The sequence below is a fragment of the Harpia harpyja genome, chromosome Z (genome assembly GCF_026419915.1).
Source record: "Harpia harpyja isolate bHarHar1 chromosome Z, bHarHar1 primary haplotype, whole genome shotgun sequence".
In the NCBI taxonomy this organism is placed as follows: domain Eukaryota; kingdom Metazoa; phylum Chordata; class Aves; order Accipitriformes; family Accipitridae; genus Harpia; species Harpia harpyja.
In genome coordinates, this window is record NC_068969.1 from 33,570,580 (window position 1) to 33,592,303 (window position 21,724).

Genomic DNA, 21,724 nt, shown 5'->3' on the forward strand with positions numbered 1-21,724 from the left:
CAGCAAATAGAAGATCAGGAAATACTGACATAGTCCAGTGTTGTAAGTGTGACTCCACAGAGAAAATTATAATAGCTTTTTAGTGGCTATAACTAAAAAACAAAAATTTTGCAAGACAGGCACTAGGTACCAATGCAGATTCCAATTTCACTGTATGATCACAGTGATAGTCAGTTTTCTCATTTATTTTATGGGAGTTTTCAAAATAGAAATAGAGGTAAAAAAAAGTTTCCTCAAAATACACAAAAAAGTATGAAAATAAAGCCACAAATATTGCTCTGAATGCAACAAGATTTATAGTTACTGTGGGGAATATTCCTGTAGAGCCCTACCTTATTCAGAATCTGCTCAAAGTCCTTTGAAGTCAACAGGCACCTTTATACTCTCTCTAGAAGCTCCCATTAGACTTTATGAAATTAATTATGTGATCGCACCATTCTTTTATATAGTTTCCAATAGTTTCTAAGGAAAACAATTGAAAACCACTTTTGGAGTGTAAAAATACAGAAATAATTAATATTTGCTCTCTTGCTAGAAAACCCACACATTATAAAATGCGCATAGCACATAAACTGCTAAATGTGTATATTGGAGTGATGCATAAACTTTGCAGTGTTCATAGAAGTTGCCCCTGTAGGTTCCTAGCAATTCTTAAACTGAGTAAATTTTTTTTTTTTTTTTTCCTGGCCTTAATTCAAAGTCCCAGAAGAAGAACAGTATTCTGCAAAATATTTCATTGGGTCTTTTTCTTGTTAATTTTTTTATTATTATTTTTCTGATAGTTCTACAGTTAATCTTGTCATTCTGAAAACTGTGGTTATAACTACTATTGTATAGAAATGTATTCATAAGTGACTTGAAAACTTCAATTTTAATTTGGAAATTTTTGTTTAAGTGAGGGTTGCATAGGGGAAATGCCATTATAGAACATGAAGAAAGCTGGGATAATGCTATAGATAATAAATCTATTTTAAAATGTTATTTTACAGATAGATGCTACAGGTGATTCACTGATACAATAACAGCATTACTTTGAACAGAGGTGTAAATTATACGTGGAAAAGATGATAAATGAACTGGCAGGGAAAGAAATTAGTCATAATAAAAAATGCTGTTTTGTCAAAATTAAAGATTTTACTTGCCACATTAGATTGAAGAAAATGTCATTTAAAAGACCTTCGACATATTTTTTCATTTTCAGTTTCTCAGAATTCAGATTTCTTTACGAATCAAGGTGAACAGAATCATAGCTATATATTCCTATTTTTCTTGAAACAAGTTGACCTAAAACTATTTCAAAAACCACCAGGATAGGAAATAACACTTGATTTTTTCCAAACTAAGGAAAAAGATCAATGTTTACAGGTAGCATGAAGTATTTTTTTTTTTTTTTAAGAGGGCTTGTTAGACATAATGAAAAAAGTATAAATTAGTCTAAAGAAACCTAAGAGGACATAAAATTGCTCTGCGAGGCAAGCCTGTTATAGTAGGAAGGATGCATAAGAGGCAGTTCCTGACAGAACTCTAGGTAAGAGCAGCTGAACTCTTCTCAGAATTGTTTTTGTTATACAATCATAGAATGGTCCAGGTTGGAAGGGACCTCATAAGATCGTCTGGTCCAACCTTTAGAAATGGTTGAATGTTTAGATATTAACGTGTATTGCTGGTTATGAGATATCTCAAACATTCACGCATAGTCAAGGCAAAAGTTCAGGCTTATGTATAGACATTATTTTTATTTCCTTGGCTTGCTTATATAGAATGCCTCTTCTGGGTTCAGAACACAACTTTAGTAACTCTCTTACCTGACTTACTCTCTTCTTAATAGAATAATAGTATCTGAAATATTTGTACTGATTGATTCAGGAAAAATTCTAATAGGCAGCTCTGTGATGGATTATTCTGGAGGACATTTACCACAATATGTTGTCCCAAATACTTGGAGGAGAAGGAAAACTTTACATAGAATAATGACAGCAGGGGTAATATAATGTTTAGCGTCTAAGGATGGGAGCAAGAGGCTTGTACTTTTTCGTTTCAAGTGTAAAGCTGTTTTCTGCTTTCTGTACTAGATAATAAGGATATCTGAACAGTGAATCACTTCAGTATGACATTATAGTTGAAGTTTCCTGCAGGTTATTTGGCACAGCATTTTTAGAGCCTTCTGTGGTCAGGAAACTAGCTTTGCAAAAGCAATCAAACGACTGAATTTTAACAGATGTCTGTCCTGTGTTGAATATGCATTGAATACATCCAGTTCAGATTTAATAATATATACTAAATTCCCAAATTTCATGAGAATATGCTCTAGTTCTTTTTAAATTTTTCATACCAAGGCTGTACCAGTAATGTATTAGTGCTTGTTTTTGTATAATCCTGGTTAAATCAAGGAACAGTTATAGCTGAAGTTACAGCTTATTTTTTGTTTAAATTAATTACAGCCAAAAACTTCTTCAGAAGCAGGTTAGAAACTTTCTTAAACCTATAATTAACAATAATAAAATGAATTATTATCATGGTAATTACTTATCTCTTCTGTATCTTTTAACCAAAAATTGAAGGTGATCTACCTGTGCTTGCAAACTTTTTGGTGATGCTTATTCATTCTGTTTAAATACAATTTTTTTTTTTTTAACTTTTTAGAAAAAAATGAGGTCGTCCTCATTTAGGAGACCTTTACAATTTAGGATTGTTGTAGTAAACCACATGAATATGAGAAAGAACATTTTCATTTCTTTTTTTTTTTTTTTAATATTTTACCAAAAGCCTCCTACTTTTAAAGGAGATGTGTCCTTCTATATGTGAATTGCTGTAATGTTTCAAATTTTATCATTTAAGTAGCTTGGTGTTAAGATAGCCATATTAAATTCTATTGATTCTCAAGGCAGATTCTTTACCAAATAAAATTGGTACAGTTTTATTCTTTTCAATGGAGCTTTACCATTTAATGTCTGGTAAAAAATACGGTGCTTGAGCAAATTGGTACAAATCTGTAATAACAAAAAAGAGTACATAATCTGACTTTCATGATATTTATTAGGAAAGTAATAATGAAAAATTTGAATATCTGAAGGCTTATGTTTAAACAATAACAGGCTATTACAAAGTTCTGCAAGCAAGATCGTATACTTTGTGTGGTCTTACTCATACAGTACTTATTCATGTAATTAAACCTTCAGGATCAATATACAATAAAAAATAATACAGGGAATGCATTTTAAAAATCAATCGAGAACCATCAAGCAACTACAGGAAAAGCCTAGACTAAGCTCCACTTTATGCCTTACCAGTTTCCAAATATAAAGGTATTTGAACATGTTAGTTATCAACAACTTCTATTTTGAAATACAACTGGGGAGGGAAGTTTCTAAGTTTTCTGGTTTTCTTTAAAAATAAAAAAAATTCAGGGCAGGGGGCGGTGTCATATTTCTCAAATTGTGACTTGATCTTTAACCAGTGTATAGTTGTGGGTCTTCGTAGAAGCCAGTTATGATACGGAGTTTATAACCAGTTGATCTTCTGTTGACATCTGTTTTCTATACACTAAATTGACTTTATTATGGAAGAAAATATTTGCAATATTAGTAAGGCATAACTGGATTATGTCTAATCAATGCTCCCAATAAGGGCCAATTTGACTTCCAGTATGGACACTTGAACCTAGATTCTGTGGCTCTGATAGGCCAACTATTCTATCAAGATAGAAGACTGATTAAAAGCATGACTTAGATTTGAGATGAGCAGATCAAGTGTGATCAGGAAGCCAAAACAAGTATAAAATCAAGGGATAAGGAAAGAATGTACTTGTCAGCAGGAGGGAACTCAGGAAGTCTGTACTGCAAAAGGTAGTCCTGGATCAGAAACAAAGGTTCAGGTGGCAGGAACCAGGAATTTGGGCTACATAAAGAACAAGGAAGCAGGGGACAGGAACAAGATACTGGTGTGCACTTGCAGCCAAAACGCAAGCTGTGTTGGCAAAAACAACTGATTGAGCTTATCAGTCCCTTCATCACAAAAAGCCAGGTTTATATCAAGTAGCTTGCTGAAGAACTCAAATTGCTGGAAATAATAGTTAAATCTTTTATTAAAACAGTTACATAATTTGTATACTCATTTCATGTGGGGTAATTTTTCAGAAAAACACATGTGACTAACAGGTGAAGTCAAATTAGGATTGTGGTTTTTTAATTATATTATGTTTGCAAGTACAGTACTAGGTTTTATTCATGTTTATTAAATACTTAGAGGGTTAAATATAATAAATAATCTAGCAAAGAAGGACAAAACCCCAGAACTCTGCCTCACAATGGTTCTCCAAATCACTATGTAATATAGCGAAGCTGTCTCCTACTTGCTCAGTTTCTGACAGCATACTTCTGTTCCAGGGTGCACAGTGACTGTGCTTCAAACAGAAGTGTGCTTAATAGCTTTGTAGTTATGGTTTGATCTTAGGAGGTAGGAAATATAAAATTAATCATCTTCAACATAAAAAGAAACCTTAGCATAGCCTTTGCTTCCTGATCAACTGTCTTTGCCCTTCAAGCTATTATTCAAGGATCAGTCTGTTTTCAGAAAATGGTCAGTGTTTCCTTGTTCCTTCACCACTATCAAATTCAGAATCCATCTTCGGTAGAGAAATCTTGGGGGATGGGTCACAGACCGGGGGTGGTTTGGGGAGGGTTGGGGTTTTTTGTTTGTTTGATTTTGGGGTTTGGTTTTTTTTTTTCAGCTAACCTGGACACTTTTTAGAAATACAGGCTTTTCCTGTGCTGGCAGTTAAACCTCTTCAGGACCCCATTTCACTCAGTATTTAAGAGTCTTACTAGGTCCCTCTGTGAGGAACTCAGTTCTCTGGTAGTACCCAGCTATCTGTGTTATAGTTGCTGCAGTGTATAAGATTGTTATCTGAACAACACTTCAAAATCTAACCTAAGCTTACCTGAAAAATCATGAGCAACCTACAGTGATTTTACTTTATATTAGTTAATTTTCATTAAAAGCACATCCTTCTCACGTAGGTAGTTTGATTGCATAGTCAGTGAAGAATTTGTATCTGACAACATACAGAGAGCTTTTCTTTGGGAACTTTTATTGTCTTTAGGAACAACTACTTCAGTAACTCTGGAGTATTTTAAAATTTCTATTCAAATTTGCTTCTAATAGTGACAATATAACAAAGTTAAAAAGGGAGTACATGTGTTTTAGAAGAAAGAAACAGACCAGCTGGTGTAAGGTTTAGTATCATAATTGGCACACCTAGGAATTTGAACAAAAGCTGACCACAATTTGCAGGAACCTCTTTTAATTAAATATTCTATATCTGCACATTCAATCAAATGAAATAATGAATAGTAAATTAAATAATTCTGTAGAACTTATACTCCTTTCTTTAACACAGTTAGTTGTTATCTTTCCAACTAAACGTCTGTTCTGGTATCAAACATGCTGCTACAATGAGCTAGTCTTTCCTCATTCATCAAATATGACATACTTGTCTGAACTGATAGGACTGAAGGTTCTCAAATTACTGGAAAAAAATCACTGTAGGATCCAAGTAACAAATATAATAATAATAAACTTCCATCTTTCTGCACTGATCATAGCTAATTGCTCCATAGGGATAGAATGTGAGGATTGCTTTAGAACTATTTGGTACTTAAGGTTCAGTTTGTTTTCTACATCATTGCATAGACAATATGAAATACACTGGAAAGCTGTGCATTTTTTCCTACATATTTCAATAGGAATGGCAAATCAGAAACATTTAAATATCTTGAGAAGATATTATCTTTACACAGAAAAGCTTTTAAGAGGATAAATTACTACCTTTATTTCACCAAGTAAGAGATAGTTCATATGTTCATTTAATTTTTTTTAGTTCACAGTGACCTTGATATTTTTTTCCCACAAATATGTTAGCCTGTATGAAAACGATGAATAACCTGATGAAAACGTTAAGGTTAATGGGCTTTGCTTAAAAAGGCAAATAGGGAGCTGAAGAATCTTATTAAGTTTTATAAATACATATAAAGAATTTAACTGAGAATTGAGCGGGTCTGTTCTTTGGTCATTTCCCTTGGCAGGTTTTATTTCTCTCACATTAAGCTGGTACTCCTTTTCTTCCTCTTTAATAGACAGAAATTCAGCTAACCCTATGAATTTTTATTAGTCCAGTATGTAATATCTTTATGGGCAACAAATAGTAAGACACAAGGGATTAAAAAGAAGCTCAGAGATCAGTAACCATCATCAATTTTAGTATAAAAAAATCTGAATTTTTTCTTGTTCAAAGGACTGAAACTCCACATTTAGCTGAAGGTCTGTCCCTGCATTTCTCTTCACAGCAATGGAAAGATTATCACAGAATCACAGAAGGGTTGAGGGTAAAAGGGACCTTGGGAGGTCATCTGGTCCACCTCTCCTGCTCAAGCAGGGCTGCCTAGAGCTGGTTGCCCAGCACTATATCCAAATAGATTTTGAATATCTCCAAAGATGGAGAGTCTACAAACTCCCTGGCCAGCCTATGCCACTGCTTAGTCACACTCACAGTAAAAAAGTGGTTTCTGACATTGAGATGAAACGCCCTGTGTTTCAGTTTGTGCCCATTGCCTCTTGTCCTGTCATTGGTCACCACTGAAAAGAGCTTGGCTCCGTCTTCTTTGCACCTTCCATTCAGGTATTTATATACATTAAGGAGTTTCCTCCTGACCCTCCTCTTCTTTAAGCTAAACAGTGCCAGCTCTTTCAGCCTTTCCTCACAGGTGAGGTGCTCCTGTCCCTTCATCATCTTAGTGGCCCTTTGTTGGACTCTCTCCAGTAAGTCCATGTCTCTCTTATACTGAGGAGCCCAGAACTGGACCCAGCACTCACCAGTACTGAGCAGAGAAGAAGGATCAGCTCCCTCAACCTGCTGGCAATGCGCTGCCTGATGCAGCCCAGGAGGCTGTTGGCCTTCTTTGCCGTGAGGGCACATTGCAGTCTCACGGTCAACTTGTTGTCCACCAGGACCCCCAGGTCCTTCTCTGCCAAGCTGCTTTCCAGCTGGTCAGCTGGCCAACATGTACTGGTGCATGGGGCTGTTCCTCCTCCGGGGCAGAGACAGGACTTGCCACTTCCCCTATTGAACTTCATGAGGTTCCTGTTCAGCCGGTTTCTCCAGCCTGTTGAGGTCCCTCTGGACGGCAGCACACCCATCTGGTGTATTGGCCGCTCTTCCCGGTTTTGTGTCATCAGCAAACTTGGTGAGGGTCCATTCTGCCCATGCAGATCATTAGTGAAGATGTTGAACAGGATCGGACCAGTATTGGCTCCAGGGGTACACTGACAGTTACTGGCCTCCAACTAGACTTCATACCACTGATCAACACCCTCTGGCCTGGCCATTCAGCCAGTTTTCAACCTACCTCCCATACATTGCACACATAACTTAGAAGCTACACAGCTTTTTGGATCTGCAGAAAAGACTGGAGGCACAGAGTCCCTTGGAGACATCACAAAATCAATCAGAGGTAGGCAAGTCGTGTGTATTAAAACACTGAATTTTTGTACATAGATTCCTAGTAAATGTAAAAAAACAAATTAAAAGTGCAAAAGTTACATACTCAAGTACCAGAAATCAAGCAACTTTGTTGACATAGCTGAATTCTGCTTCTTCTGCACAAGCCTTATTGCATCAGGTTTAGACCTTATGTAGCATCTTCTTTAGTTTGCATAAGCCAGTGCAAACCAGGTTTGCATTTTGGGGACAGAAGCAGATTCAACACAACAGTGAGGAGTACTATTTCAATTTGTAGTGCATTTCAGCCACCAATGAATGCCACTAGTTCATCTCTGTTGTCTTCTCATTTGAACTTATTTCTGTGCTATGCACATAGGTGCTTTATCAGCAACTGTATTCAAAATGAATATGCACTTAAGCAAAATTGAATGAAGTAAAATTCTAGTACAAACTAAAGACTGCTTTTCTGTTTGCTGTTTACAGCGTCTAACGCAACAGGACTTAATGAAGCTGGTGTGGGCTACCATCTTTTAAATATTTATCTGTATGCATTGATGCAGCCCTTTGAGACAATGATGTATAAAATCCATACAATGTTTCTACTCCATACAGAATAAAAATAAATGCAGAGATGGAGAATTTTAATTATGAGATATCATTATCCTTCATCTGCCTATTTATGATGACTGAAGAATACTGTATTACATTTGAGAAAAGGACTCTGATGTTATACTTGAAGGTTACTACACTGAAAAACATGGGGGAGTATTATTCTTGCAGCATTTGAAAAGTGTACTGGAAAAGGGAAACTCAAATGAAATTAACCACCTTTTCTGTCTTTTGAATTTAAAAAAATTTGCAAGCTTCTGGATCAAGCTATTAGTTTCAATTTGCCCACTAACTCATGCACAGGAAGGAAATTTTTTAGACGGTTAAACAACCTTGTCAATTAGATGCTTAATGAATTAAGATGAACTGAGACACATTCTTAACTGGCATCTGTTGATAAAGAAGTAGCTACATTTCTTGAAGTTGCAAGGATCACTAATGAGTACTCTGTTAGAACTAATTGAATTTGTTTATTTAAGGCCCAACTGTGATTTGTGGCCCTGATGTCCTCTGGAAGTTACAGTGAAAATCCCTGAGCAAAACTTTAAATTATGTTGTGTGATGGGACGTAGTAAAACTTTAGTAGGTATATGAAACTAGCTAAATTTATATGAGATTGCAGTGGTTTTTTCCTAAAGCATGACCTGTTTAGTCACATCCTTTACTCGGCATGTTTGCTGGGCAAAAGAAGGTATGTCTTCTAATGCCAATTGTATAAATATGTTGTGGGTTAGTGCTTTGAAACATGTGCTTATTGCTTTTACAATTTCTTTTTGGTAATCCTGACATTATGGTTTTTGCTTCTTGCAGATGTAAATGAATGTGAAGCCGAACCCTGCAAGAATGGTGGAATCTGTACAGATCTCGTTGCCAACTATTCCTGTGAATGTCCAGGTGAATTTATGGGAAGAAACTGCCAACAGAGTAAGTATTGCATGTTTTTACATCTATTTTTTTAAATAAAATAAATAAATAATTTATTTTGCAGAAACAACTATAGCATACTATGGAAATACTTCTCTAGCCTATAAATACCTAATGCTCAAAATAGCCATCTAATTCTTTTTAAAATGGAGGAAATTCAAGAGACCAAATCTGTCATGCATTCAAGTAAAGCATCTGATATGATGGAAGCATTTGCAAAATGCAAAATTATTATCTAAGAGTCAAACAAGAAGGAGTAAATAGTGCAAAGTAGAAAAATACAAAAACTGTTTCAGGCTAGGGGTTCATCTCACCAAGTATCCCATCTTCAGCAGTAATTATTAGCAGATATCAACAAGTTTAAAAGCAGGGCAAAAATTTGTTACTTTCTCTGACATGTCTCTAGCCTCCGAAAGTGGGACCACTGGTTTACAGAGAGGTCATTAGTGGTGTCCTTCCAGGATCTGTCCTGGGAACAACGTCACATGATTTTACCAGTAACATTGGCTATGAAGGCACTATAAAGGTCTGATTCCTAAAGTTGTTACTACAAAGGAGTTCTTCACATGTGAAAGACTAGGTAGTCTTGAAGACCAAAATAACAAAAATAGAATAAACTGCTATGGTATGAAATGCAATATACCTTAACTTAATAACAGATGTTAGAGGTTCATGGATTTGAAATACTGCAGAGAAGAAAGCCCGTGTGTTTTAGTCGAACACAGGATGCTAATGCGATGGCGTTGTGGAAAAAGCTAACATAGTCCTAAGATACGTCAAGCCTGGTACCTTAAGGAGAAAAAGGAAAGTATTTGTGTGTTAGCATTTGTAGTATTAGATACTACATTCGAAATACCTGAAATACTGGAGTCATCCACATTCAAAAAAGGAGATTTGTATTTCAAGGAAGACCTACTATGTGTAGCAGGAAAAATTAAAAAAAAATAAAAAAGTTGCAAGTTGCATGCTAAATAAATAAAACCATAACAAAGCTGAAGAATATGGTTCATTTTCCTGTGTTCACATTGTGGATGCATGGGGAAGAATGGAGAAGAAAACAATATGGACCAATAACCACAAATGACAAGCTGGGAATTTTTGAAGTAGCCTCAGTGACTTCCCAGATTTATATAAGCAACAGGCAAAAGATTTGAAGCATCCAGTGTAATGTGTATATAATTCTAGAGAGAAATCAAGTTTTGCTTTGAAAAATTTTACAGGCCTATATGGCTACCTGAAAGAATTTGTAAAAAACATTAACATCTATTAACATCTGTTAAAGTTTTCTGTAAAAGTTGCTGGTGAATCACTTCATGTATTTCCTTATAAGGTGCAATTGAATTACCATTTGGAATTCCACCAGGAATCTCATCCATCTCTTCAGAGTTTATCCCTTCTGGTTTTTTGGCTGCGTCATGAACATTGCTCAGATTATAGACCACATAAAACCAATCTCCTGTTTTGCTAGAAATGGGGTAGTCAGAGCTATTACTTGAAGTGATCACTGCATTTTCTGAATCATCATCTGTTATTTTGTATTTCTCTTTTTATAGATGTATATGTAATTATACATAAAAATAAACATTGTGTGTAAAGTTGTATATTTTATACATTATACTGGATTTGTTTTTATGTGTGTGTGTATATATATATACACAAACATACATATTTCTGGTTTGGAGAGCATATAACAGAAAGTATATATATGTATAAAAAATAGAAATTTCCATTGTATTGAAATAGTGAAAGAATTCTGCTAATGTCAGTAAAGCATTACTGAATTGCAAAATATCCTACCTACAGTCTGTCTTTCTGGGTCATACTTTGGGAATTTACACTGGTAAGCCAATCACCTAGTCAAAAGATCTTTCTGGAGATGCTTCTGTATATAAATGCTGACAGCTGTGACCCAGGACTCCATTGTCTAGCCCATAGAGAAGAATAGTAAGTTATTTGAAAGGATAATTCTGTTGAGTGTTAAAGAATTTTTATAATTGCTATAAGGCTCTACACAACAGTCAAATTGCTTTGGTGTAGAGATCAAGGACAGTGAGTTTTAAAGTGTGCTTTGCAGTAACTATTAATTTGTCAGCTGCAACGTGTGTACAGGCTGAGAGAGTTGGGGTGGTTCAGCCTAGAGAAGACTCCAGGGAGACCTTATAGCAGCCTCCCAGTACCTAAAGGGGGCCTGCAAGGAAGCCAGAGCGGGACTTTTTACAAGGACATGTAGGGATAGGACAAGGGGTAATGGCTTTAAACTGAAAGAGGGGAGATTTAGATTAGATGTAAGGAAGAAGTTCTTCACTGTGAGGGTGGTGAGACACTGGAACAGGTTGCCCAGAGAGGTTGTGGATGCCCCATCCCTGGCAGTGTTCAAGGCCAGGTTGGATGGGGCTTTGAGCAACCTGGTCTAGTGGAAGGTGTCCCTGCCCATGGCAGTGGGGATGGAACTAGATGATCTTTAAGGTCCCTTCCAACCCAAACCATTCTATGATTCTGTGATTCCATGGTGTGGTAAATGGGGGGCATGGCAACGCAAAACTGGAGTGCAGTGGTAAAAAGCTTCTGTTCTGTACTTCCTCTGGGTAGGGACCCGCATAAGGAGGTACCACCACTCTGGTGTCTGCAGGACGGTATCATGGGAGGAGCGTGAAATCAGATGTGCTTTGAAAACTTAAGAGAAAAGTAATGTTACTTAAATCAGTAATTAGAAAATGCTACATGAAGTAGATATTTGAATATTTCGATTATACCACTTTTTATACTCATGTTATTCAGCTAAGCATATAAAGGGTTATCAATAAATAACAGATAATTAAGGATGGGAATAATGTTTGTACTGACTGTAGTCATTGAACTATCCCTGTCGAGGGAAGTCAATGCATTCTTCTAGTACTATGGCAGAGTTCACAAACTTTTAGCATTCATCTACTTTTGAGCTAGCTTTAGCACGGCTAGCATTAAAATGGTACATTTTCTTTTTATACCACCAATGTAATTATGCACCATACCAGTTCCTATAGCTGGGTTTGTAAATATCCTCTTTTTTCATGAGAAGTTTAGTTACGTCATCATACCTAATTATGTAATTACAAGTAGTAATTACACATTCTAATTACACCATTAGAGTTTTACACATATTTACAGTAATCATATAATTAAATACTGTTATGCTAATTATGTAAATTACTGATTGCTGTCTCAGAATTACCTCACAAAGCTCAAAGATTGCTAATCCACATCACAGAATATGTGAAATAGTCTAGATCAAGAATAAAAAAGGCAAAAATACATCATGCAGTCTGTTCTCCTGTCATTGCAAGCTTGTTCTCCAGGATGCATTTTCTAGTAGTATATCTAGTTTGGTATATCCCAAATACCAATCCTTTGTACTGGTGACTTGTCATGTTACTCATCAGCTTGAAGTAGTTTATATCAGAATGTTTTTTCTAATGCTCCAACTGAGTTTTCTCTCTTTTTTTGATTCCACCATTTAATTCCAATTCCACCATAATGAATTTCGCTTAGCTAATCTCCTGAATAATTCCCTTCCATTTTATCTCATGTGTAGCAGTTCCTAGGTGTGAGATAACTCTTGTATTACACCCAGGTCTTGCAAGCCTGTGGGACACCCACCCAAAATCCTTCTGACTAGTACCAAGAGCCTTTGCTAATAACTAGTGCAGCTGAAGTGAGAGGGAAAGGCTTGTCTGGAACTGAGTACTAAAATGCCTCGTGAGCTTGGAATCGTATTTGGACCACCTTGACCATCTTCTGAGTCTCCAGTTTGGAGTTGCTTTCTAAGGGCTCAGCCATGAAGTAAAGTTCTCAGAAGACATGGCAGTGATTTCCTGATGTGCTTCACACTAACAATGCTTCTGATCCTTTGGGGCCTTCTTCTGTTTTACTTACATATCCTTCTCATTTTGAAGCACTGGCCTGACCTCTAATTTTTTTTTCTGGAGAGACTTAAATTCAGTCTTCTTTCTTTCTTATTAGCTACTGCTATCTTTAGCCATTCAGGCATAAATGATACTTAAACCAGCTGCTTCTCATTGCTGGAAAGCACAGGATGAGGTGAAGTCAAAGTAATGTGGAGTGCAAGACCACCGATGGCTTCAAAACATACTCAATTGTTCTGGAATAAGCTTATCAACCTGTTAAGAGATGCTTCACTGAGCATCTGGTATTTACGAAATTTGTGTGCAGATGTTTAGTAAACACAAAATGGAAAGAAAGCACCTTTTCCCGTCCTCTGAAAGCAAAAGCTAAACTATATTAATTCCATATTACTTTCCAGATTTCTTAAGGCCTCAGCATTTCCTTGATGCAGCTGCATCTCCTTCTGTTTTTGCACTCTCTCAATCTATTTCTTGCTTCCTGCTGAATTCAAGCTATCAATTATGATTACCTCCATTACAGCTTTCCTTAGTCTTGGAATTTCTATAAATAAGTACTGCTTCTAAGACAGATTCTCCTGGGGTTGAAGTTTTTACTTTCTGGATCACAAAATTCTCTTGCAGGCAACAGGGAGCCACTTTCATCAGTGTCAGACTGTTTGCATTATTCAGTACAAATCTGTGTTGTTAAAATCTCCCATGAGCAACATGGATAGTGAATTGCAATAATTTGTGAGAAGTTCCACAGGTAATTTTTGATCACTTTTTTTTTATCTAGCAGATGGTATTATACAGTGGACATGTTACAATTTCACCATTGTGCATTTTGAAGCTGTATTTTGCTGATTGCCAAGAGCTGCTGCCATTAAAGCATATGGCAAATTTTCTCATGCTTTTTCTTTAAAGATATAGATCAAATTAGTCACTGTAAATATTTTTTACATATGCTATGGCCCCTTCACCTCTCAACATGCCCATATGTAGGAGTACTGCATTCAGAGCAAGTGCACCAATTTAGTTTGTCTAGCATGTCAGAAATCCTGCTAAGCAGTGTACCTTCACATTATTTTCATTTGTTTCTTGGGCTTTATATTTTAGTACACTAGTGTGATTATACTGCACTTGGTCGTCTTCTGCCTTCCTCTCTGTGGAAATCAAAGTAGCATTTTTTTATTTAAATGAAAATGCCTCTTCTTTCAGTGTCATTTTTACTTAAAAATTATCTAAAGGTCTGACAGATCTAGGCATAAAGAGACTTTCAAGACTTCTGCTTACATGCAGCCTTATACTCCCAGGCTAGATCGTGTCATCCAAGAGTTCTGATGCACTGTGATTTTAGAATTGTGTTTCTTTCAAAATTGTTCCCAGGAATACAGGACACCTGCAACTTGCATGATTTGCAGCGCAGAATAAATAACTAGTTTCACAGTATTTTTTGAAGAGACTGTATTGATTCTTTTGGTGTCTTCTGTATTTCACTTACAAGCATGTTTTCAAGGCAATGTCCTCACTTGGTGGGACTTTTTGGCTTCAGGTGCTTGTTCTTTGAACTCCTCTGCTTGATGGTCACTGTCTTCAGTGAGTCTTGGCTATCTCTGTCTTCCCCAGCTCCAGCTCTTGCCAGCCCTGACTCAGCAGGGTTCAGAAAACCTCCATACTTAGGTTCAGAAAAACCCTTCGCAAAAAAAAATCACAGGATGAGGGCATAAAAAATGCACAGGCAATCTCTTTGCATGAGATTTAGGAGAACCTAACTTTCCCTGCAGCTCAAAGTATCAGTTTGACTAATTCTGTGAATAATCCAATACAAAGTTTGGTTTTAAGCATATTCTTGATTGTTTTGAATATCTGACAGTTTTATGATCTGAAATACTGGTGTTGTATAAAATATAGCAAAAATTTCTGTAAAACAAAACTGGCCAAACAAGCTAAATTTTCTTTTGTGTTTCTGAAATTGCTCTATAGTTCAAGATGTCAATGATTTTTGATCTACTAACCTTTCATGTTTAATCAGTTGATTTAGGTTTTCAACTTTCATTAGGAAAAAAAATGAAGTATACAAAGAATTGTAGTTTCTAGAAATACAGACTCCTGTATTTAAATTAAGGGCATTATGATCATCCGCAAAAGAAGAAGATACGCATTCATTGGTACAAAAATAATTTACTTTTTTATATTGGAGTTTCTGTTCCATTTTCATTCATCTTGCCAGTATGTACTGGAAATTCTGATAAGGCATATGCTAAACCTGAGAGATTTCTAGATGACCTGTAGATTATGACCTTAAACTGAATCAAGACAGGTTTCTTGTTGCTCTCTTTCCAATTTATTAAATAGGTAAGCTCTTGTAATTGCCTTCAAATTCCAGAAATTTCCAAACAGATTTTCTGTTTTTGTCAGGAAATTGGGACAAAAAACCCCTGTCCCTGTTTTTCATTGCATCATACTGTAAAGTAACAATTCCTTGAGAACTGACATAAACCAGCCTTCCTGCTGCCTGAAGGAGTCTTGCTTCAGCTTTTCCTTGCCCACCTTGCTCCTTTTGTGGCTGCTTATTCTGGGCTGCTGTTTTACCCATTTGCCTTGTCGTCCTGGCAAAAACTGACCCAGGAAATAAAAAGGGTAATTGAAGAACCAGATCAGTTCTTTGATCCAGTGAACTTCACAGCCACACAAATACTGGGCTGGTAAAAAGGAATGGTAGGGGACAGAGCCTGGGCATGAAATCAAGGCTTAACACCAGTTAAAAATGTTAATCGAGCCACAGTCTAATCAAGAGAGTAGAAATTGTTTTTTAAATTCATGTTTAAGGCAAAGAATTTATTTTAAATTTTGTATTTTTCTTGGTTTGTTTCTCTTTGAGATCATAAAATTTAAAAGCTACAATTCTCAGCTCATTTTCCAAGTATGCAACGAATAAAAATTCAGTAAATATATACATTCCTGTTTGTCATTATTTAGATGACAAGTTCAGGACTCACATGGAAAAATTAGGGAGGTTTTATAGGTTTGTGTATATGTATATGTGTGTAGGCATATGCATACACAAATACTACCCTTAGAGAAATTAATTCACTTTTTTTAATGTACTCAGGGTAGTTAACTTATAGAATCATAGAATCATAGAATCATTTAGGTTGGAAAAGACCTTCAAGATCATCGAGTCCAACCATCATCCATGCCCACTAAACCATGTTCTGAAGTACCCTGTCCACTCGCTTTTTTAATATCTCCAGGGATGGTGAATCAACCACTGCCCTGGGCAGCCCATTCCAATGTCTGACAACCCTCTCAGTAAAGAAATTTTTCCTAATATCTAACCTAAATCTCCCTTGCCTCAACTTGAGGCCATTTCCTTTTGTCCTATCTCCAGCCACCTGACAGAAGAGACCAACACCCACCTCGCTACAACCCCCTTTCAGGTAGTTGTAGAGAGCGATCAGGTCTCCCCTCAGCCTCCTCTTTTCTAGACTGAACAGCCCCAGCCCCCTCAGCCGCTCCTCACAAGACTTGTGCTCCAGGCCCCTCACCAACTTGGTTGCCCTTCTCTGGACACGCTCCAGCACCTCAATGTCTTTCCTGTAGCGAGGGGCCCAAAACTGAACACAGGACTCGAGGTGCGGCCTCACCAGTGCCCAGTACAGGGGAACAACCACCTCCCTGCTCCTGCTGGCCACGCTATTTCTGATACAGGCCAGGATGCCGTTGGCCTTCTTGGCCACCTGGGCACGCTGCTGGCTCATACTCAGCCGGCTGTCAACCAGCACCCCCAGGTCTTTCTCTGCCGGGCAGCTTTCCAGCCACTCTTCCCCAAGCCTGTAGTGCTGCATGGGGTTGCTGTGACCCAAGTACAGGACCCGGCACTCGGCCTTGTTGAACTTCATACGACTGGCCTCAGCCCATCGATCCAGCCTGTCCAGATCTCTCTGTAGAGCCTCCCTACCCTCAAGCAGATCGACCCTGCCTCCCAACTTGGTGTTGTCTGCAAACGTGCTGAGGGTGCACTCGATCTTCTCATCCAAATCATCAATAAAGATATTAAACAGAACAGGGCCCAACACTGAGCCCTGGGGAACACCACTTGTGACCCGCCACCAACTGGACTTCACCCCATTCACCACAACCCTCTGGGCTCGTCCATCCAGCCAGTTTTTCACCCAGCAAAGAGTATACTTGTCCAAGTCATGAGCCACCAGCTTCTCAAGGAGTGTGCCGTGAGAGACAGTGTCAAAGGCCTTGCTGAAGTCAAAGAAGATAACATCCACAGCCTTCCCCTCATCCACTAGGTGGGTCACCTGGTCATAGAAGGAGATCAGGTTGGTCAAGCACGACCTGCCTTTCATAAGCCCATGCTGACTGGGCGGGATCCCCTGCTTGTCCTGGACTTGCCATGTGAGTGCTCTCAAGATAAACCATTCCATAATATTCCCCAGTACCGAGGTCAGGCTGACAGGAATCATTCATATGATGTCCCTGCTGGTTTAAGGAATAATGTATGGTTAATCTCAGACAAAAGGAAGAATTGAAAAAAAATTGTGCGTAAAAGAAATGTATCAATTTAATATAAAATTAATGGTAATACTTGATTTATGACCTCGCTGGATTACAGATATATCTTAGAACAGAAATATATTAGAAATACATTTTGAAAGTGCAAGAGGGAAAACTTTTACATGTTAAATGTGACTTTAACTCATGTGATTCAACTCAATCTAGGTAATTTGTCATTTTTTGAACATGCTATAAGAATAAAACTAGAAATTATTTAAGAGTCTAAATAAATGCTGACAGACAGGCTAAATGTATCAGTACTAAGGGTGATGCTTTATATACATTTTTAACTATTTCAGCTAATCATGGACAAAACACAATTTCTATATTTGCATTAGACAAAACTCATCTTGAATCTCTTGCTGAAACTAATGAGGTTTGCTGAGGCAATATTCTGGGAATATTGTCTGGCTAGCATTTCTGTGTAGTGTGTTGGTATAAAAGTGCAGAGAGGCAGAAAATGTTATAGAAATGACAGAACACATTGTTAACATTGAAATGTTCTCCCAGGCATTTCAATGACCTAGTGAGAAATATTAATCAAACTCTAATATTTCTAACATTGAGTCTTCAAACAACAAGGCACACTCTGGCCCTTCCACTGCAGACCTTCTTTGTCCAGGCATCCTCTGTAAGACGCAAAGGTGTGCAAAATTAGGCTCAACAGATCAGAACTGTAGTTCTTCCTTTCAACACAATAGAAAAATGAGAGTGATCTCTCAGTGTTTGATGTTGAAACAAAGTCCTCAGCCCTATACCTTTGGGTACCTTTTCATCTTGCTGCAGTTGTACTGTACAGCAATGTCTCCCTGTGAAAATTCATTTCTCAAAATATTACTTTGATTAGGCAGTAGAGGATACAATCTTTACTCAGACACCTGAAAGAAACTCATTGTAAAATATTCAGACAAGCCCTTAGGACCCAACAGGCATATTTTATGCATTTAATCATTTCTTTACTACATTAGTCACCTAGTGCAATAGTAGCTTTTGGGTTGTGTCAATAACTACAATATTAACTCAACCCTACATTCAAGCATCTACAACTTGACTTTCTAACATCTCATTTTAGCTTGAACCAGCTAGTTGTGATGACTTTCTTGCCATGTTTTCTTATTGAAACCTACTGATCTGCTTTTCTCAGGCATTGTGTCATTCTTGACTCATGGTGCCCCTCAGTTACCCTCAGTAAAGAGGCAGGAAGGTTGCATGGGGATTCCTTCTCCTACCTGTCTTCCACCTGTCTGCTCTTCCTACTGAGGGAGCAATATGACCCCACCTTTTCAGTAACATAGAATCATAGACATTCACAAAAAGTAGGAGAAAAAATACTTACCTTATAAATATAATCCACTGTTCCTGTGTTGGAAGAACTTTTATGGGCATTTTTATGCTGGGCAAAGCCTATGACAATGCATATTTCAGCATTTCTAAGCCTTAAAAGAAAAATTACAGCACACCATTATTCTCAAAGTAGCCTCTATAGCTCTTAAGTTCCTGGCCTGGTCAATAATGCACATTCTTTTTTTATGTCCTCACAGAAATGAAAAATAATTTGCAGGTAAGGAACTGGTACTGTAAAAGAAATAAAAGCCAGACCGTAGCCAGTAGAAGCAAGCTGAAAACAAATCACTGGTTATTACGACCAAAAAAAACCCTTACAAGTATGGAAAAACACCTTCAATAAAAGCACTAATGATTATAAATACATGAAAAGAACAATTTACAGCTGCAGTAGGCTCAACAAAGTTAACAATAGCCAAGTCACTGGACCTTTTTTCTGTTTCAGGTACTAGCCCAATTGGAAAATACCTTATTTCAAGGCTTAGTATTATAAGATATAGGCTATTTATTTCAAAATAGAGTAATCGTGGAGGGTGGGTTGCCATCTGAGTCAGCCTGGCCTAGTCTGCTGCTATTCGTTGGTGGACACAGGAATGAGCAATGAGAGGAAAATCATCTTTAGAGCCATACAAACTCTTCATAATGAAACTGCCTTGAGGTTTGCAGTAGTTAACAAATCGGACATAGAATAGAATTACAGGCGAGTATGGCATAAACCTTGCAAAAGTTGGAAGTTTGAAAGTTGTTTCATATTTTGGAGATTCATTTGGACTTGTGTGTTGGGTTTGTGTGGCAGTGTTTTGGTGTGCCCGTGAAGAAGGGAGGGGTGGGGGGAAAGTGTTTTTAAGATTTGGTTTTATTTCTCATTATGCTACTCTGATTTGATTGGTAACAAATTAGATGATTGATTTTTTTTTTTTTTCCCCCAAGTTGAGTCTGTTTTGCCCGTGACCATAAGTGGTGAGTGATCCCTCCCTGTCCTTGTGTTGACCCAGGAGCCTTTTGTTATATTTTGTCTCCCCCATCCCATTGTGAGGGGAGGAGTGAGTGAGTGGCTGTGTGATGCTTTGTTGCCAGCTGGGCTTAAACCACGACAACTTGGAATTCAAGGCAAGCTGTGAAGGATGAAAATCCATGTGAACTAAAGAGAAAAATGGAACAAAACATGGTTACGTGAGCCCTAAATGAACTAAAATCTCCAGGCTCAGCACAGCTCCCACCTGCAGTTTTCAGAAGGAGAAGGAAATGTAGTATGTTCAGTGATCAACTTCCCACTGAGGCAAGATTCACAGCTCCTGCTGCTTTGGACAGACGGAGAGTCCAGCAAAGCTCCTGTTCCAGGCATTGGTGCAGTGATGTGTAAGATACGTAGGAGGGGAATGAGCGATGCTAGTAGGTAACATCTATTTTAGTCCCTGACTACCACCATGATCATTTGTTGCATTCCATTAGATGATCCGAGGACTTACAAGAAATTCAGACAATTTCCACCATCTTATCATTAGTTGTGTTAGAAGGAAAAGCAGCATGTTGTTCATCCCAACTTAGTCTGCTCTCTAGTCTCTTCAGGGTTCAGCACGAGAACAGCAGCCATTCATTTCCTGTCAGATCAGAAGCAAATGCCGTGGCTCCATAGCTGCAGGCAGCTGCACAGGCAGTGGCCATCAGCCTGAGAGCCATCCCGTGTAGATGCACTCCTGCAGCTTGGAAGATCAGCAGCCACAGTGTTACTTACTCAAGGGTGTCACTGCTTCAAAATAAATGAGGAGATGAATAGGTATGACAAATTTGGCGGCAACACAATACTAAGAGAAAGAAAGACTTTGTGTCTTTCTGTCATGGTGTACATAGATTGGGACTCAGAAGGGTGCAAGTGAGTTTTTGAAATGAAGTAGAGTTAAAACTTCAAAAATTCACAAGTTTGCCAAGAAAAGCTGATGGAATTACTCTTAATTCAAACCCTTTTCCTTTGTATCAGTGATTGTTTTCTAGTATTAATGCTAAATGTAATTTGGCCAGCTCTTGGTTTGGTGTAGTTACTTAGAAATTTTGTTTACAGAAAAATATCACACAAAACTTTTACCCTTTAAAACTGATGGTCAGGTTAATATCCGTTACTGATCCAGCAAAATCTGACAGAGCTCACCCGTAAATATGATTTTCCGTTGTTGGCAAATCTGTACAGTTGATGGTAACATTGCATGCCTTCACTGAAGATCAGTTTCACTGTGTAGTTTGTAATATTGTACCTGTTGTTATTCTAATACTATCAATTCCCATTTATGCTCCTGTTGCTGAAAACTAATTTCATAATTACTCTGTTCCTATTTTTATGCAATTCACTTTTACCTGTCCATGTTTTGCAATTTCATCCTAGGCGTAGTGTAAAAAGTAACCATGTTGTAATTAATTACATCAAAGTTAGAGAAAAGCAAATATTGCTGTGAAAAATGTTCCCCAGTAGTCTTTTAACTTTGAAAGCAAATTTGAATCCCACATCCATTGTGTGAAAATAGGATTCTTTCTTTTTCTTCAATGTTTCTAAAAATTGTCCTTTCTCTTCTGGATAGCAGTAAAATGTCCGTACAGGAAGCTGAATATGGATTTTACTGTGATAACTGAAACCTCCTCCTCTTTTTCTTACGTCCTGGTCCTTCCACAATGTTTTTCACAATGCCTTTAACTTTTCCATTAGGCGCGAATTTGAGTGAGTATTGGTTGTGTTCATTTCTAGACGTAGGAGGTTTTTTCCTTGATAAAAAGTGTAAGGTGGAAAATCCTCAAGAATTAAATTCCTTTCCCAAAACACATGATGGAATCCGTTCAGCCTCTTCTCACCTCTGCTGAAGGTGGTGCTGGGTCTCCCCCTGAGTTCTCTGCAGGCAAGATGGGGCACAAG

General features: G+C 37.6%; 1 protein-coding gene across 1 annotated transcript in view; it reads left to right on the forward strand.

The window, feature by feature from the left end:
* EDIL3 (EGF like repeats and discoidin domains 3) overlaps positions 1-21,724 on the forward strand; it is a 265,042-nt gene that overhangs the window by 148,782 nt on the left and 94,536 nt on the right. The window contains exon 5 of the mRNA XM_052778088.1: positions 8,918-9,031. Coding sequence (XP_052634048.1) covers positions 8,918-9,031 — 114 coding nt within the window. The remainder of the gene's footprint in view (positions 1-8,917; positions 9,032-21,724) is intronic.